This window comes from Penaeus vannamei, chromosome 7 (genome assembly GCF_042767895.1).
Source record: "Penaeus vannamei isolate JL-2024 chromosome 7, ASM4276789v1, whole genome shotgun sequence".
Taxonomy (NCBI): Eukaryota; Metazoa; Arthropoda; class Malacostraca; order Decapoda; family Penaeidae; genus Penaeus; species Penaeus vannamei.
Genome location: NC_091555.1, coordinates 18,416,222 through 18,436,221, shown reverse-complemented (window position 1 = coordinate 18,436,221; position 20,000 = coordinate 18,416,222). Strand labels below are relative to the sequence as shown.

Below are 20,000 nucleotides of genomic sequence, written 5' to 3'. Positions count from 1 at the left end.
AGTACTTTTATTACATTTTGCTTGGAATTTTACCGTAAATCACCAAGATGAGTGTAAGCTCTTATCTTGTCAGATCATAAGTGGTGGAGCTTTGATGGCTGTTGAAGTGCCAGCAGGTGCAGGTCCTGCTCATCAGGGGGAAGCCGGTAGTGGATGTGCAGGTGTTTTTGACCTGGTGCTGTGGAGTATTTTTAGCTATATTTTAGCATAATTGCTGAGCATATTTTACTTTGTGCCAGTTGTGCTAATTCCAGACAAGGCCTGACAAAATGTATTGAATAAAATCAAGCTCATAAGAAGCAGCAAAAATGATATCAGTGTAAAATGAAAATGACAAGTTACTATTTTCACAAGCTTTTAGAATGTATGGGCCATGTTTCATAGAGGCTGATTTGTATGTATGTGGTGATCTGAAGTTCAGATAAAGCTGCCAGGATGTAAACATATGCCTTGACATGTTGTCTAGTCACATCGTCTCATGTAAGTCCAGAATTCTTCATGACTTCCAATGATACCATCCAGCACCAAGGGATTTAAACATTAACCCAAATAACTGTAATGAAAATAAAATTCCATAGTACAGATGGGATGGAGACTATGGTAATCACTGTACATCTGTACCCTGTTTGTGAGTAGCTTTTACAAAAAGTACAGGTCCACATTTACTTAATGACTGGACTAAGATAGGGAAGCTCTAAGGACACTGTCATAAGGAGAGGAAAAAATACTCTAATATGATATAATCTGGGCAGGCACAGTATGTCATCACAAATGAAGAAAATTAGTTGCAACAAATGCCATGCCCTACCTAGCCTTGCAGTGAATAAATTGCCTGTGAGCTGACTCTGTATAAACAAACAGGCACTGTACGTTAAATGTATTTCTCTATTTCAAATAAGGGAAATATAGTGATTGTTTGGGGGGTCAGGATGGAGCCCTTCGTTAGGGAAGTATGGCAATTGGTGGGGGTCTGGGAACAAAGCCTCTGGGTTAGGAAGGCTTTTTATTTCTGTGGTGATATCTTTGGATTCTCAGAAGTGTTCCCAAGTTTGTTGACTGGAGTAATGGTGTTAGTCTCAGAGGAATGCAGATCTTTTGGAAGAAGATAGGAGTTGCTGACAGTGGAGATTAATTGTTTGGTATTGGATCCAATATAAGTGCATAAAGAATCATAACATGATGGATATCTTTGAACTGAATAACTCCAGCACTATAGTTGTGCCTTTTTTATTATTACAAGTATGTCTCTTTTGGTTTGTTAAATGTTTACCTATTTTAGGTTGTAGACTGAATCAGTATGATGAGAATACCCTTTCAATGGACTAATGTATAAGAATCTGCAAAATGTCAGTTCTGATGGTTTGAATATAGAACCTCTTTTAATTAAGCAGAGACAGTTCATAGGCTATTACAATCTCAATCTCAAAAAGTTGAAATGTAGGGTGCTAAAATAAAATGCATATCATGCTTGTGGGTGTATATCGTTAGATGGTATTATTTACTTCAGATTGTAGTTGGAGTGAAATATGAACCCAAGAATTTGTTATTTGTTCTTTTAATGATTTCATTTTGTGCAGGCACATAATTCACTTCTGAAGCAGAAGTGGTGAACTTATTTTGCTCATTCCTTTTAATTTTTTTGTACGTGTAATAAATGACATGATGACAACAATGATATTGATAGTATGATAGTATTATTCTTATTGTTTGTAATGGTACTTATATAAAAAGTCATGCAGATAGTAGCACATGGAAGAATCATTTGTATTTACATTGCAATTTGGTATGGCACAAATTGTTAAGTTTTGAATATAAAAAAACTGTTCAAACATTCCCCAGCAAATGGTGTAGATTAATGAATAGATTTGTCTAGGTGCAGGGGATATTAAATTTTACTATATTGTGGTCTTCAAAGTAAATTAACAAAGTGTAGGTATGCAAGTGCTATCTGGCATCTCTTACCTCTTGTCAGCCATTGTCATTCATTGACTGAGGACCCAGTTAGTGTATCTGATGACCACATTAAGTAAAAATTCAAACTGCATTGCAACCTTTGATCTCTTCTGTAACTTCAACTCATGCTGTGTAGAATTGCCAATCATAAAGTTTTCTAGAGACTTGAATTTTTCAAAATATGCCCACCTGTAAGAGTTACATCATACCCTGTAGCCTACTGTGGAATGCTCATTTTTATTTATTTATTTATTATTATTATTATTATTTTTTTTTTTTTTTTAAGCCCAGAACATTAGCCTATCCCCCTTACTCTCTGGAATGCTCAATGCCCAATTCTCACAGTCAAGTTTGTCAGTACAATGCCTTCTTGTAAACAGATTAGGAAGAAGATATATACTAAAAAAGGGAAAAAAAGAATGAATCAGGGATTGTCTTTTTCTTCATTAGGATTTCTTCTATACTTCCTTTAACATTTCTTCGCTAAGTCCCAGGGGTGCTGGAAAGTTTGACCTGTTGTGTTTTTTTAATAAATTGAAGCTCTTTATTTAAAGCAAACAAGTCTGAACCACTACCTCATTATAAATTTTTTTTCTGTTCTCCCATTTAGACAAAGGCGCATATATATGTGTTTATGTTAGATTCTTGAAGAAAGAAAAAGGAGAGTCCAAGGTTGTAAGAGGAGGGCTGTGAAATAAGGAACATTTATTCCCTTTAGCTTTATCTCAAAAAAAAAAAAAAAAAAAAATCAGGTATATGCAAACACAGTATGTTTCTTGTTTTGATAAAAGATATGTTATGGGTATTTTGGGAGAAGGATCTTGAATTTTTTATTGCTTTTTATACTTTTATTCAGGCCTTTACTTTGTCTCTCTCTTGCCCTGTTTTCTCCTAATTCGCCTGGTTATTTGGCCTTAAAAATTTTATCAAAGGTAAACTAATCCTACCTTTCCATTAATGACTTCCAATATCCACAGATGACCAGTACGGATAAGGACTACAGGTTTATGGCAACAAATGATCTAATGACAGAACTCCAGAAAGATTCCATCAAGCTTGACGACGATTCCGAGCGCAAAGTTGTGAGAATGCTGCTGAGATTACTGGAAGACAAAAATGGAGAAGTACAGAATCTGGCAGTCAAATGGTGAGTGAAGCTGAAATGAAAGATGAGGTTGGAAAAGAAATAGATAGATTAAGACTTGTAAGTGAAGAATCATTGCAAGATCACCATGCAAGTGGAACCAGGTTTTGTTGAAGGAAGCTGTGGATAGCATATACTTTAGAATTGAGATGCTCAGGGTTGTTTGCATTTGCTTAAATGGAGAAGGGGAATTTGAGTAGTGAGTTGGCTGATTTGAAGCTTCCATTCATGCACTTGACTTTGAATTTATGGCATAGATTTTGATTGATGTTAACTCCAAGCCGCCAGGGATGGTATGTGTGTGTTTATATGCCCTGCCTACTGTGTGTTTGATTTAGTAATTGTTTTTACACACAGATGGCTCCATAAGTACTAAATCACCATAAGTACTAAATCACCACTGAGCTAGTTACAAGTACTACCTATCTCACATGTTTGCCCTTTCCCTTAATTTTTGAAGATATTTTCTGATATCTATTATTGCTCTTAGTAATGTCATTAACACTATAGTAATCACGATTTCTGTAATAACAACATTAGTAATAATATTGATAGCACTAGTAAAAAAGGCATTTTTTCCTGCCAACTGAAGGAAAAGGAAAGTCAGGTGAGGTCACAAGGTCTAGTATTTGGCTCCATTGTGGCTAAGCACTTACAGAGCCATTTGTGTGCAGAAACATTTCACAAAAAAGACTACAGTGAATGCAATATTTTCCCAGGGCCATTGGGTTAATGATGATGTTTAGTTGTTCACATTTATAAGTAAAGCTACCTATGGGAGAATGCCAAAGAAACATGTGATAAAGATTACTGTGAATGTCAGGCATGACACTATGGAAATCAATGAATGGATATAAGAAATATTCAAATCCCAACATTTGTCGGTATTGCATTACTGGTAAAAACATTATTGGAGTGATTTTCATTCCTTTATAATCTGCCACTGCTGTAATTTGAACACATGTTGATTTTATTTATATATATATATATATATATATATATATATATATATATATATATATATATATATATATGTATATGTATATGTATATGTATATGTATATGTATATGTATATGTATATGTATATGTATATGTGTATATATATATATATATATATATATATATATATATATATATATATATATATATATATATATATATATAAATGTATATATATATATAAATGTATATATATATATAAATGTATATATATATACATATAAATGTATATATATATACATATATTTATATGTATATGTATATATATTACCTGTGTGTAAAAGCCCTAGTCATGTGAAGGGATTATTTTTAGTGTAGTCATGTAACAGATCCCACAAGCATCATGGTAAGTCAGAGATAGAAGTTGATCTTAAGAATTTGTAATTCATCTGCTTGAAGACTGTGATTACCAAACCTTGAAAACTTAAATGTTGGTCATCCTTTTTTTTGCATGAAATCCTCCTTTATAGATATTTATATGTTTTGAAAATTTATGATCATTATATTGTATGAGTGCTGAATTCTGGTGGTGAATGATATGTAATTTGTATTTGTATAGGATACTTTTGTGTTTTGCTCACTCACTGTTTTCAGTCGGATAAAGTGTACACAGTGCAAAAATGCATCCTTACAGAAGCTTGTTTATAGACATGTTTATGTCAGTAGACGTATAAAAACTCCTCTTCTGGGTGAGTGGCATTAAACAGAGTTAGGTATTTGGTATTACTTACTGTTATGAGTGAAATTTTGATGGGTTTGTGTTAATTTACTAGTCTTCCTTTCATCTAACGAAAGTTATATGCTGTAACAGTGTAACTTTTTAAGTGTAGAAGGTAACGTTGCATAAACGTGGTGATATTTCAGCTGGGATTCAAGTAGTGTAATATGCAAGACACTTTCCAGAGCGAAATAGACTGCTTCAGCATTGATTTGATGATGTGTTTTGTCTAAGAAGGATTTTTTTTATAGGGAGCAGCACTTGAACTTGAGTTAATTCTTGCAGTTGAAATTAAATATCTTTATTTCACTTTGTCTGCATTGATTTAAAAACAATTATGCTAATGATCCAAGATAAAGCTAATCAGCATGGGTGATTTGAAGTGAAAATATGCCACTCAAGATCCTGAAAGTTGTTAGGAAATCAACTTGAGTTCAGCTTGTACAGTCTAAATTATGTGAAAGTGATTTGTTTACTTGTTCCTTTTTATCATATTTTATCCATAAGTTATTATCATCATCATTATTTTTATCACATGATCATTATTATTATTATTGTTGATGTAATTATTATTATTATTATTATTATTATTATTATTATTATTATTATTATTATTATTATTATTATTATTATTATTATTATTATTATTATTATTATTATTATTATTATTATTATTATTATTATTATTATTATTATTATTATTGCCAAATAATTATTATCATAGTTATTATCATAATCATTATCATGATCTTTATTAATTATTATTGTACCTTTTTCAGCTTAGGGCCTTTAGTGAATAAAGTGAAGGAGTTTCATGTGTATTCAATTGTGGAGTCCCTTTGTGACCACATGGTCAGCGACAGGGAACAGCTAAGGGACATGTCTTCCCTTGCTCTCAAGACAGTGATCAATGAACTGCCAGCTTCTTCCACAGCACTAGTCGCCAACATTTGTAAGAGAGTAACAGATAGACTGTCAGAAGCAATAGTAAGGGTGAGTATTCTACAAACCTCTCTCTGTTAGTGTTTTGTTTAGGTATTCCTGTGTGTTTACTTACATGCAGTTTTCCATTGTGATACCTTTTCAGAAATACTTACCATTACTGTTATTTATTGATTTGTTTTTTATTACATTTTTCAACTTGAATCTCAATATATCTCTTACATATTTTATATATATACATGTGATATATAGTTTGTAGAGGTTCCTGTACAGTGAAGGGCAACTAATTTCCTTTACAGCAAGAGGATGTTAGTGTTCAACTGGAGGCGCTAGATATTTTGGGTGACCTGTTGGCGCGATTTGGCTCTCTCCTCGTCTCTTTCCATCCTAATATTCTGGATGCACTTCTGCCACAGTTAGCGTCTCCACGTCTAGCTGTCCGAAAGCGCACCATTGTTGCCCTTAGTCACTTAGTTGTTTCATGTTCTCCGCAAATCTATGCTAGACTTATGGATTTCTTAATTGAGGAACTAGCTAAGAATTCATCCATGTCTACAACAAGAACTTACATTCAGTGTATAGCTGCAATCAGGTATGTATTTTTTTTTTGTATGTGTGTGTGTGGGGGGGGTATGTTTGCATGCTGTATTTAGTCTTTATGTGAACATATAAAAGGGGAAAGTTAGATGCTTAGATAAGTAGTTTTTCAAAAATGTTCATACCAATGTTATAGATTTGCATGATCACATTGCATTATGTTGTTGTTGGCAAATGATTCAGATCACTTGTATGAAATAAAGTGGAAGGAGTACCTGAATACAATAAATAAAACTTGTTTTCCTCTTTCTCCCAAGTCGTCAGGCTGGCCACAGATTTGGTGAATACCTGGAGCGTGTTATGCCCCTCATTGTTCAATATGTGGCGGTTGATGACGATGAACTTAGGGAATACTGCATCTCTGCATGTGAAGCCTTCACCTTGCGCTGCCCTAAGGAAATTACACATCATTTAGCCACGGTAAGTAATTGGTGGAGAAAGAATATTACTTCTTTTGCCATGGGCTCTCTAGTCTAATGCATAGGGTATAGATTGAGAGCTAAGAAACTTTTCAAGCCTCAGTCATCAATATTTTCATTTTAAGTAATCAGGAGTTATTTGGGCTGTGGAAAGTCTTTTTTCAATGAAATTAAGAAAAAAATGTCTTATTCTGAAATCTAATAGAAAGTGCTCCAAGCAATGTTCTTTGATTTTTTGAATTTTTTTTTTGTATGTGTTTTTAATGAAAGGAGTGTTGCATGACATCAGATGTGGAATAGCTATCTAAATTTGATGAGGTTTTACTGGTTCATATTATTCATCATATTAGGGCAAGTGTGGAGGTTTATCTTTTCTGGCAAATTAGAAATAAAATGCATGATCTTTTGACTAAAATATGTGCATTTTTGAAAACTAAAGCCTTTGTATGCTATATAGACTAAATTCCAAGTACATTGAAGTTATGAAAGTATTAATTTTTCATATTTATAAAAGTACCATGATCAAGAGATACTGTGTCCCAAATTGCAGAAGAAATTGCAACAGTGAAACTAGCCAATCTATCTGTCTCAATGGAAAAACTCAAAAAGCCTGGAAAAGTGCAACAATCATTTTGATACATAAAAAATGGGATCAAAAGCATCTAAAAAACAACCTCCCTTCAGTTACTTACAAGCTGTTCACAAAAGTTGTCACAGCTTGTATCTGTAACAGCCTGGATTCTAACCAGCCTTGGGAACAGGCAAGCTTCTGCTGTAGATTCTCAACAACAGACCACATCCACACGTTCATCCAAATAAGAGAAATAATAATTAGATATAGGAAACCCCTGTGTATGCCATTCATTGATTATGAAAAGGCATTTGGTTCTGTGCAAATAGCAGCAGTATTAGAAGCTATCTTAAGACAGGGAGTAGAGGAGGTATATTGTAAAATATTGAAAGATATGTAGAAGAAGATGGGACAGCAACCATCAAGCTCTACACAGAAACCAATAAAATACCAATTGAATAAGGTGTTAGACAGGGCAACACCATCTCATCAAAACTGTTTACAGCTTGCCTTGAGGAAATATTCAAGAAGCTAGCATGGAATGGAAAGGGTATCAAAGTAGGAGACGAATACCTAAACAACCTAAGATTTGCAGATGATATTGTTCTCTCCAGTGAATTAGCAAATGAAATGCAACAATTATAAACTATGTGAATAGAGAAAGTCTGAAAGTCAGACTTAGGAGGTCATGTTCAACAGTAGAGTTTGATTTGAACAGATACATGTACAAGGTGAAGCACCAGAGGTAGTTTACAAGTATATATCTCTAGGCCAACTTGTATAGACAGACACATCTAATGAAGAGGAAATAAAGCGATGCATCAGTCTAGGATGGAGCTCCTTTGGCAGACACAGTTGCATACTAAGAGTTTCCCTGCCATTGTGTTTAAAAAGGAGGCTTCGACTAGTGCATCCTCCCAGTTATGACCTATTGATCATAAACATAAACTACAACCAAATTTCTGGAAAGGAAACTAATGCGTGCCCAAAGAGGGATGGAATGGTTGATGCTAGGAGTTGGCCTAAGAGATTGTATTAGGGTGATATGGATCAGGGAACAAACAAAAGTGGAAGATATACTTGGGAGCATCAAAAAGAAGAAATGGCAATGGACAGCCTATATATGTTGGATATAGGGTGACAGATGGACGAAGAAAGTAACAGACTGGGCTTGTTAACATAAAAAGGCCAAGGGCCAGACCAATGACAAGATGGCATAGTGGAGTAAAATTTGGGGACAAGACTGGGAACAAAAAACGTGACCCAAAAACCTAGAAAAGATTGGGAGAGGCCTACATCCTGCATTGGATTGATTTGGGCTAATAATGATGATGATATATATTATATGTGTATGTATGTATGTATGTATGTATGTATATATGTACATATATGTATATGTAAAATACATTTATTTATTGGATTTATTTGGGATGATGATGATGATGATGATGATGATAATATATATTATATATGTATGTATATGTGTACATATATGCATATGTAAAATACATTTATTTATATATTTGTATATTTTTATGATGGTGGTGGTGATGATAATTATTATCGTCATCACTATTATGATGATATTGATGATAGTGATGGTGGTGGTGATGCTGATGATGTGGCAACCCACAGAACAGGAGTTTGTGACCCAATACTGTGTTGTAAGCCATACTTTGAAGAACTCTTGAGTTCATATCTGTGCCATTATTGATTTAAGTACACAATTGTCAATGTATTTTTCTCGCTTAGCAGATTTTAATGTTGTTGTATTTTTACAGATTGTTGAAATGTGCCTGAAGTATATCACTCATGATCCTAATTATAATTATGATGATTATGAAGATGATGAAGGACAGATGGATATGGATGAAGATGATGATGGGGAAGAAGATGATGAATATTCGGATGATGATGACATGTCTTGGAAGGTGAGATTCAAGTTACTATTACTGAGAAATAAAATTAAGAAAAGATTATACAGCTCATAGTAATTAATGATTATGATGCAGCATTTAACTCCGAGCTTGAGCCTTTCCCTTTTTCTCTAACTCAAGGTACGACGTGCATCTGCCAAATGTCTTGAAGCTGTGATTTCAACCAGGCATGAAATGCTAATAGAGTTCTACAAAACTGTTTCACCACAATTAATTCAGAGGTTCAAAGGTATGTTGATGTTTGTTGATATAGTTGTCATCATTATGTTCAAATAATGACTGAATTATGAAGGGGACAGTATAGCTTAAGACTGGACAGAATTTCAAAAGAAAGGGAGGGGAAGAAAATCAAATGAAAGAAAAGAACAAAAAAGAAACACTCAGACTTCATTTAAATAGAGGTACTTTGCTGCTGGTATGTGACCCAAAATTCAGGCATTAGTTTGCTTGAGTGGCAACTCTTCCTGGATGTTTGGAATATAGACCTGGCGAACACAAACACTTGTGTGTGGTCTCAAGACTCCTTGCCTCCCTTTTGTAATGTTATTTCCTCATATCTCTTTTTCTGAATTTGTTTTTTGCTTTTTTGCCATTTTCCAGGGTCTATATTTGTCATTTAATATGCTGTATCAAGATAGTATTAGACTGTTTTCCTTGCACAGACTCCATATCTCTCCAGGGTAGTCTACTTAACCCTAGAGAAAGAGTAAAATAAAAATAACAACGATAAGTGACGCAATTCTGACACTATTCAATCTTCACAGAACGGGAAGAGAACGTCAAGGTTGACATTTTCCATGCCTATATGGCTCTCCTGCGTCAAACGCGGCCATCCCTGAGTCTCAGCCTTGATCCAGATGCCATGGAGCAAGAGGAAGGAACCATTTCTATGCTAAAGCAACAGGTATGTATTAGGGATAGCCCTGTGTGTATTACTCTAGATCTGTTCTTTTACCTTCTTTCTCCTACTCCTACTCTGATTACCCCCCATTTTCTTTTACCCCCCATTTTCTTTGTTATATTTTGTTAGATATGTATATGTACAATATAGATGGGTTATATGTTTATTGATAACACAAAGCTTTACCTTGCTCTTATCTTAAGAGGCATTGAGGGGACCAAGTATTTTGTAATGGGATTGCAAGTATGGTGGTATGTATATCATGGAGATACAAATAGTGCTGTTTGCACTACCCCTCCTTACACAGCTGATAATTGAGCAGGGTGATTCATGTAGCTAATGATCCAGGATAGTTGGCTTTAGGAATTTTGCATATGTAAGAAATAGGTTTAAAGTCTGGCTGTGGTATATGCATATTAACTGAATAGTTTGGTTTTACTTATTTTTGGGAGTCATGCTGTTCTGCATAGCAATGTTAGATATAAAGTGGATAGTGAAAACCAGAATAAAAAGTGAAAAAGAGGTGAAGAAGGAAAGACAGAGGGAATTGAAGTTAAGATTTCTGACAAACGTCTTGACCTGATATTAAATCTAACAGAGATGCATGATATGCATTTTAGTAGCTAGATTTAACCTTTAGTAGCCTGATTATGTACATTAGAGTTCAATTCAGTAAATAAGGTATGTAACACTTTGTGTAAGAAATTTTATATGGCTTTATTGAGGATAATTTTTTTTCTTTAAATCACTCATTTTTCCAAATCTTAGTTTTACGAAATACAGATTTATGCAGTGATATATAAGGTTGCTGCCACCACAGCTTCATTACTTTCCTTTTGTGTATCATGCTTCAAGACAGTAACACTGCCAAAAGATAATTTCAGTAGTTGACACATCGAGACTGATCTTGTCAAACCTTTCAACAGTACAGTCAGATGGACGCATTTGTCGAGTTAAGCTGGAGTATGGTTCTGTAAACATTAGAATGGGTACTTGTAAACTCATTCAGCAGAGCAGCTACTTTTTAACCCATTGATTGTGGAAGTAAAAATTAGCTAGTGGCCAGTAATGCGGCTTGTTTATGCATATTGGCAGTTTTCATCATTTGCGGCCAGTTCATTCAACATTAGGCTTATAATTGTATTTTATAAAAAAATGAAAGGAAAAGAAAGTGAAGGTTTTCCTTTAATTTATGTACCTGTGTCTAATTGTGACATTTTAATTTTACAAATTATTAAGCTTACTTTTTCTAGTTTTATATTGCAGTACCTAACTTTGATATTAGCTGTGGTTCATGTAGGATAACGTTTTGATGCAGGTCCCAGCTTTGGTGAAAGCTGTGCACCGACAGATGAAGGAGAAGAGTATCAAGACCCGACAGGGCTGCTTTGCACTGCTAACAGAACTTGTTCAAGTATACCCTGGGGCCCTCACCCACCACATTCCTGCACTTATTCCTGGAATTCAGTTCTCTCTTGGGTAAGTTCAAAGTTTCTTCCAAACTGCCTCAAGTCCTCATATTAGATGTGAAAATTTGGATATATGTTGTCAGATTATGGAGATACCTTTTTGCTAAAATTACTTTCATTGCTTGTTTTCAGAGACAAAAATAGTAGCAGTAACATGAAGATTGACACCCTGGCATTCGTACACTGCCTACTGGTGCATCACAGTGGAGAAGTGTTCCATCCACACATTGGTGAACTCCTTCCCCCAGTTGTGACTTGTGTAGCCGATCCCTTCTATAAAATCACTGCGGAGGCACTGCTCGTCTTACAACAGATTGTAAAGGTCATCAGGCCTCTTGGTATGCAGCATTACTGATTTTTACCTTGTTTTCAAGTAAAAAAGATTGTTGCCCATTTACTAGAGTATTGTTATATACCTTTGTATGTACTATATACAAGAGAACATATGATTTAAGAATATACATTATACTTATTTTCTTAACAGATTTAGCTTCCTGCTTTGACTTCACTCCATACACTGGAGACCTGTACCACTGCACACTTGCCAGACTCCGTGCTGCTGATCTTGACCAAGAGGTCAAGGAAAGGGCCATTGCTTGTATGGGCCAGATCATCTCACATCTTGGTGATCATTTGCAGGTAAGACAGGATATCCATTGGATTTGACCTTTATTAACCCTGTAGTGAAGGGGCCTGATTTATTTGTGATGTTATATTTTGCAGCAGTCTAGACTTTGTGGTTAGCCCAAAGCTGTGTACAGCTGGCCCACCTGCAGTGAGTCGTGATGCTTTTACACGTCTTAGACTGTTACGTCATGATAGCTATAGCCATCAGGGTTTCAAGCTTAACTAAGAATTCATTAGGTGTATTGATTTATTTAGTTTTATGTTCATGATTATACTGGTGTTGATATTTAGTTTCCAAAGAAATCTTGATTCAAAACAAAGTTATCAAAGAATTTTACTTTCTGCTCAGATAGAATTGGAAATATTTCATTAGAAATACTGATGTATCATTTCTTTTATTTTTTTATCCCTCTTTAAGTCTACATGAACTACTACATATTTTCACCTCTGCAGGGAGAGCTGGGAACTTGCCTACCAATCTTCTTAGACCGCCTCTGTAATGAAATCACGCGCCTTACCACCGTCAAGGCCCTCACAAAAGTGGCTGCATCCCCCTTGAGAATTGACCTTCGACCCATCCTCGGGGATGCCTTACCAGTATTAGCTTCATTCTTGAGGAAAAATCAGAGAGCGCTGAAATTAGCCACACTAACTCTCCTGGATACTCTGGTCACAAACTATTCCTCAGCTCTTAGTCCACAGATGCTTGACAAGGTGAGCATGGGATGATTTTTTTTTCTTTCTCTCATGTTCTCTTTCAGTAAGTTTGATTTATCTCAGATATTATATATTAGATTAGCATTAGAGAATATGATCATGCAAATTTACAATGGAAAATGGAAATTCTTCTAAAAGATTCAGAGGATGTTTTCATGATATTATATGAACAGACAGTGTCAGCTCATTGATTTATCTTGTAATGATTTATTTACAATGTTTTAGGTTCTGATTGAACTCCCACCACTGATCAATGAGTCGGACCTTCACATCGCCCAGTTGTGCCTCACACTCCTAACCTCCACAGCCAAGCTGCACAAGTCCTCATTGGCTAATTTCCTTGAGGTTATTATGCCAGATGTTATGGCTCTGGTCAGATCACCACTCTTGCAAGGTAAGATTTGTATTATCTTTATTTATTTGTTTACTCACATTTTATTTACTTTTTACACAATTTTCATGTGTATTGCTTGAAGCAAAGGGAATTCATGTAATTGATGTTTTTTTTTTTTTTTTTCTGTTCTATGTGCACTGAATGATAACATTCATACAGTTAAAAGTCTGTGATGGTAAGTTATATTAAGCATAGGAATATGTTTAGTGAGAGAAGATGGCAGAATCCTTTGGAAAAGATCAACATTTAGCCATTTTTGAGAAATTTCACTGTAACATTATTGTAAGTTTTCCTTTTATTTGATCTTTCCACACCAAAAGGGCAAGTGTTCAACAGAAAATTGCATTGTTTTCATTTTTTTTATTAGTTTACTGTTACACTACTTTGTATTCTATTGGTATTAACCTGTTTTAAGTTTTTTGCTTGATGTTCTGTTTTCCTGCTAGTTCATGGTGACAAGTGTTTCTTTTAATCATACAGGTGGAGCACTTAAAGCTATGCAGGACCTCTTTGAGGCTGTTGTCCGTGCCGGACTCCCAGGAGTCGATTATCAAGACATTCTCAATCATCTCCTCACTCCACTGGTCTCACCTCAGGCAGCAAATATTCACAAGCAGGTACTTGTGCCATAATGGAATGTAAATGTGCAGTAGGATAATGTTTAGGGTATGAACGTTTGTTATAAGTTTGACTATTATGTGATTTGAATGAAGGAACTTTTTCATATTGTAAAATAGAGCATTTTTTTCAGTATTTATAGCTTTTATGATAGGAGTATTAGTAGAAGATATTCATGACTGACAAGTAATTACCTCTGAAGTTGAATTTTTAATCTGGAGGAGCATGAACATGAAAACATGCACTCTTTTGGGCTTCTCACTACTACATAGTTGACAAGTTGTTTGTTTTCTTGACAGGCATATCACTCGATGGCTAAGTGTGTGGCAGCTCTGACAATGACCCATCCTGGTGAAGCTGTAGATGTTGTCAACAGATTCTTGATGGATGTGACCAATCCACGATCACCAACAGTCCAGTCCTTCTCTCTCCTTGCTATTGGAGAAATCGGAAAGCACATGTGAGTTTCAGGTATTAATTGTTTATGTAGCTGGTAGATGAAACTGCAAGAGTGTATTTTATAGTTTCTAATTTAATCAATTTTAATGCATAGATTCCAGTTTGGGGTATATATACATGCCATGTCCACTATGATTTAAATTTATTGTTTTTGTTACACATGGATAGTTCCAGACATGCTTAGTTGCCAAGGAGTCATTACAAGGCCTATCCATCTCACCTGCTTGCCATATTCCTTGATAAAAAAAAAAAAAAATCTTTCTTTCTAATAATATTGTTGATAACATTATGAAAATTTTAATGTCCATAATATTGATAACAGTATCAATATTAACCCCTACTATGCGAGTGACATGACCATCATGTTATGAAAAAATTTGGTTTGAATGACTGATGATGTGAACATGCAATCATGGAAAATTTTACTGAGGGTCAGGGTGACGGGAACATGCCATTAACCCACCCGCGCCAGGTACATTTTTGTAGCCAAAATTAAAAAAATCCGGGCAGCTACAAAATCGGCGGGCGGAGCTTCCCCAGAGTCTGTCCACCCGCCCGGCCGCGCGCCGCTTCTGCCGCGGAGCACGGCTCCGAGACAGCATCGCACTGGCGGGCAGCCCGACACTGTTTATTTTTTCCCTGTGTCTCATATATGTGACACCCGGAACGAATGGGTTAAGAGACTTTTGGGTGAAGGCTAGGTTATGGGAATGACTCGCCATGAGTGCACACATCTCTTGGAGGATGATTAGACTCAGTGCCCATTTAGGCACAAACTACAGTGGACAGCACATTTACCTGGTTCCAAAGGTGAACAGGCATATATAGATATAGAGAGATAGATAGATTCAATAACAATAGTACAATAAAAATGTATTCCCTTTTTCACAGTGACCTCAGCAGTATTCCTCAACTCAAGGATGCTGTGGTGGCATCCTTTAGCTCACCATCTGAGGAAGTCAAGTCAGCTGCCTCCTATGCTTTGGGTCACCTTAGCTGTGGAAATCTACAAGAGTATCTTCCATTTGTTCTCTCTGAGATTGAGGCCAACCCGAAGAGACAGTATCTCCTCCTACATTCCCTTAAAGAAGTGAGTTTTTGAAATTTGATATTGATATTACGTGTTTCCTAATTTCACAGGGAATTCTTTGCTGTGTGGAAGCTTTTCTTATGGGAATATTAGCTAAACAACCTTGAATATGGATAGAGATACAATAGATTATATCCATGTAACAAAGAATAAAAGACCAGATTCCTTGTTAGACATAGATACCTTGTCATCAGGATTATGTAAAGAATATGGAGTAGTGTAGTGTTACCACTACTGCTGATTTTCAGAAAATCAGAAACTATTTTATTTTTGAAGAGCATAGTTGTTAATCTTTTCTTACATTATTTTAATATACATGCAAATGCACACATGCACCCACACACACCCATACACACACCCCCACCCCCACCCCGAAACACGCACACGCACACGCACACGCACACGCACATGCACACGCACATGCACACGCACATGCACATGTACACGCACACACACACATACACACACACACACGCACACACATACATAATGTCATGATGGATGTGTATACCCATATACAAGTCAATCCAGTGCATAAGATGACCCCTAAAATTCTGACGCGCAATTCAGCTTAATTAAGTTAGGTTAGTTGGAAGTGATTTGTAACAGAATAAGCAGCCTAGCCTGACCTTAACAAACATAACCTATCATATGAGTTTAGACATTATTATTATAATCCCTATGTTATAAAGACTTTCCAAACATTAGATTTCAGTAAGAATTAACTGAGGCAGGCAAGGGGAATTATTGTAAAGAATGAAGAATGACTGTTTGGCAGGTATTTTCACTTGTTTACTCCTAAGCAATAAAGTTTCACATTTTATTTTTAGCTTACACTGCAGCCCCTGATCTTAATGTAATATTTATAGGCTGCAAATGTCAAACTTGTATGCCAACATATGCTCTGTGTGACCTTGTGCATGTACATATACATATACATATACATTTCATCTGTAATTAAGGATGTATGTATGTGTAAATAGGCCAATTAGATTCTTGATGTTTATTAAGGAAAATATCTGTTCTTTTCCAGATCATCAGCCTACAGAGTAAGAGTGCTGAGGGTGTAAAGGTGTTGCAAGGCTTTGTCAATGACATATGGGCACAGCTCTTCAGACACACTGAATGTGTAGAAGAGGGAACACGTAATGTTGTTGCCGAGTGCTTGGGAAAACTTACTCTCATCAACCCATCTGCTCTACTGCCCAAGCTGCAGGAATCCCTGAAGACTGACTCCCCAATGATGAGAACAACCATTGTTACAGCCATCAAGTTCACCATTTCAGATCAGGTATGAGTGTTGCCTCATGAGAGAGGTTCATAGGCAAACCCTGTGGAAGGCTGAATGAATTTTTGAAGGGCACTTTCTTTCATTTGGCACTTTATGTATTGTTGTGGACAAGTAGTATAATTATTTTTGTTATTATTATCTCTATAGAATTTATAAGTATTTGCATATTTTTTTTCTATTCCAGCCCACAGCCATTGACAGCCTGCTTCGCCATAGCATTGGTGATTTCCTGTCAACACTACAGGACCCAGACCTAAATGTCCGTCGTGTAGCCTTAGTTGCATTCAATTCTGCAGCACACAACAAACCTTCTCTTGTTCGGGATCTTCTTGACACCATTCTCCCACAGCTCTACAATGAGACAAAAGTTAGGGTAAGCATGTCAAGCATTTGTGGTTTCTTCAAAGTAAATTTAATTGAGAACATTCAGGAACTCGAGGGCTTAAGTAGCATATATATATATATATATATAATGTAAACTGAGAAATGAATGTATTTATTATACTTTCAAAGAATGTTACAGAATAATTTTCAGTAATTTTTTAGGACAAAAGCTGATTTCTCTTTCATTTTTATATTAATATTGATAATACTTTGAGCGCAGAGATTGCATTTCAAGCATTAACCAAAAACTTCTCTGACACCACAGAAAGAACTTATACGGGAAGTGGAAATGGGACCTTTCAAACACACAGTTGATGATGGTCTAGATATCAGGAAGGCTGCATTTGAATGTATGTACACGCTCCTGGAGACATGCCTGGATCGCATCGACATTTATGTATTCTTGGAACATGTGGAAGGAGGTCTGCGTGACCATTACGATATAAAGATGCTAACCTATCTTATGCTTACAAGGCTAGCCCATCTTTGTCCCCAGGCTGTCTTACAGAGGTAAGGAAATGTACTGAATGTGATTGTTTTTTGACTCTCTACAATGGAGGAAGATACATGGAGATATTTTTTCTTACATATGTAATTTTATATTCAATGCTAATATTGTCTCTTTTTGTACATCAGACTTGAACGATTAGTCGAACCACTACGCACAACAGTAACAACAAGGGTCAAAGCCAATTCAGTGAAACAAGAGTACGAAAAGCAGGATGAGCTAAAGCGATCGGCCATGAGAGCTGTGGCCGCCCTTCTCACAATCCCAGATGCCGACAAGAACCCACAGTTGTCAGATTTCGTTGCTCACATCAAGTCCACACCCGAATTGCAGTCATTATTTGAATCAATTCAGCGAGATGCATGCCCTACACACGATGCCATGATGGATTTAAGCTGAATAAAACTAATGTGTGCATAAGGGGCTGTTCATGATGGATCAAAATCAGCATAAGTTTTTAACTATACATACAAAGCCACTTGAATGCAATATGAAGAGCTATATTCCATTCAACTCTTGAAACCTCTGTACAAGTTGAATGAGACAACTTGTATGCATGCAGTATGGTGTGTCATTCATAATGAATCCAGACTGAAATGAAACAAAAAAAAATAAAATAAAAATAAAAAGAGAGAGACAAAAGATGAAATTGTATGTATAACTAGTTGTGGATCCACACTGAATGGGGTGTGTAAAGTTTTGTTTTTCAAACAAGAAGGAATCTGTTGCAGCCTTGCAGGTGATTCTTTTATATTGATAATATAATCTGAGGTGATTTAGGTTCATCTTGCAGATTTTTTTTTCTTCATCCTCTCAGTAATTCTTTTTTATTTTGTGTTGAAACCAGCCTTGTTGGCTGTTTACTCAGTATTTAATACAATCTGCTTGTATCTCTTTCTTTTTTCTCTTCCTTTTTTAATTTAAAATCAGATGGGATTTAGCAGTTCACTTGGTTCTGTTTGATATGTGTTGAGCTCTCAGTATGTTTTCACATTTTTAGCCCAGTGACGGTTCAAAGTCCAAAAGGGTGTGGCTTGTGTCTGTCAGAAAGCAGGACAACGTGTTTTGTGAAGGCTTGAGATCTTCTGTGATTTGTTATATTTTGTGTCGTTTTTTTCCCTATTTTTTATATTTAGAAAGCAAATGGTTCCATGGCTGTTGGATAGAAGTGCGAAAGGAAGGAAAGAAAGAAAAAAAAGGGAATAAAAGATATTTAATTAATTAAACCTGTGATGAGGCATTTCCCAGCTTGCTGTGCTCTAGGATGTCTGTAGAATTTCCTTTTGTATGTTCATTTAGTTTTTCTTTTTATTATATTATACACTGGTAACTTTCGTTTTGTCATGTATTTTTTAAAAATTATGTATTTACTTTTTTCATTAAAAAAGGAGAAAAATCTGTATTCAGTGTCAGCCTGTATTTGATAAGGACTTAGGAATGTGCATCTGATTACAAACCTCCAAAAGAAAAAGGTTGCTTTGAAAAGAAGTTATTTTAACCCATTTCTCTCCCATCTTGAGGCAAGCACACAGTGAAGAATGGCACAGTGCAGTGTCCTTTATCCTAATCTGATGTGAAAAGACGCTTCTAGAGCACAAGATATAAATAAAAGTGCAGATAGCTCCAGTGAAAATTTTGCTTCAGGGTTCAGACAAGTGGAAGAGGTTGATGCGCTTTGTAATCAGACGCACAGTTTCTAGGTGTAGATGAAAGTCATTCACTTTGGAGGTTCCTTTGCAATGTCCAAAAGTGTTGCTTCCGAAATTGAGTATTTTTTGTTTTTCATTTTCTTTTTCAAAACTTCATTGACAATCAGGACTGACTCTTGGGCATTACTGCAGCTAGTAAAAAAGAGAAAAAAAATCTTTTGGGGATTTTGGATAGTCAAATGCTCCTAGTTATGATTTTATTTTTGTTTGTTTGTTTGTTTTAGGTAAAAAATGTTTCTGTGGCCCTTAGAGATTACAGCATGCTATATTGTATTTGGTATACTTTTTCAGTCCCTGATTTTGTCATGATAATATTCATATTTTTTTAATCTTCACAATTAATACTGTTGTTATTTTGACTGTATAACGTTTTTTATTTATTATTTTTTTTCTTAACCCATAAATTATCTTTTCTGCAGACCCACAATTTCCAACCAGCTTCTCTGTTTCATGTTGGTAATCGGTCTGTTTATATCTAGATTTATTACTTGTAATATAGTATGAACTTTCAAACTATTTTTTTCATTATTCACCACCGCAAACAAAAGAGAA

General features: G+C 35.5%; 1 protein-coding gene across 1 annotated transcript in view; it reads left to right on the top strand.

Annotated features, from left to right (window-relative positions):
- Nucleotides 1-19,961, top strand: part of Cand1 (Cullin-associated and neddylation-dissociated 1) — a 21,153-nt gene extending 1,192 nt beyond the window's left edge. The window contains exons 2-20 of the mRNA XM_027375414.2: nucleotides 2,931-3,100; nucleotides 5,595-5,808; nucleotides 6,057-6,349; nucleotides 6,612-6,774; nucleotides 9,126-9,275; nucleotides 9,402-9,510; nucleotides 10,046-10,185; nucleotides 11,501-11,661; nucleotides 11,784-11,989; nucleotides 12,136-12,290; nucleotides 12,732-12,992; nucleotides 13,221-13,389; nucleotides 13,870-14,006; nucleotides 14,307-14,467; nucleotides 15,358-15,556; nucleotides 16,590-16,847; nucleotides 17,032-17,220; nucleotides 17,497-17,741; nucleotides 17,868-19,961. Of these exons, the coding sequence (XP_027231215.1) occupies nucleotides 2,931-3,100; nucleotides 5,595-5,808; nucleotides 6,057-6,349; nucleotides 6,612-6,774; nucleotides 9,126-9,275; nucleotides 9,402-9,510; nucleotides 10,046-10,185; nucleotides 11,501-11,661; nucleotides 11,784-11,989; nucleotides 12,136-12,290; nucleotides 12,732-12,992; nucleotides 13,221-13,389; nucleotides 13,870-14,006; nucleotides 14,307-14,467; nucleotides 15,358-15,556; nucleotides 16,590-16,847; nucleotides 17,032-17,220; nucleotides 17,497-17,741; nucleotides 17,868-18,138 (3,651 nt within the window). The 3' untranslated portion in view covers nucleotides 18,139-19,961. The remainder of the gene's footprint in view (nucleotides 1-2,930; nucleotides 3,101-5,594; nucleotides 5,809-6,056; nucleotides 6,350-6,611; nucleotides 6,775-9,125; nucleotides 9,276-9,401; nucleotides 9,511-10,045; nucleotides 10,186-11,500; nucleotides 11,662-11,783; nucleotides 11,990-12,135; nucleotides 12,291-12,731; nucleotides 12,993-13,220; nucleotides 13,390-13,869; nucleotides 14,007-14,306; nucleotides 14,468-15,357; nucleotides 15,557-16,589; nucleotides 16,848-17,031; nucleotides 17,221-17,496; nucleotides 17,742-17,867) is intronic.
- The last annotated feature ends 39 nt before the right edge of the window (nucleotides 19,962-20,000 follow it).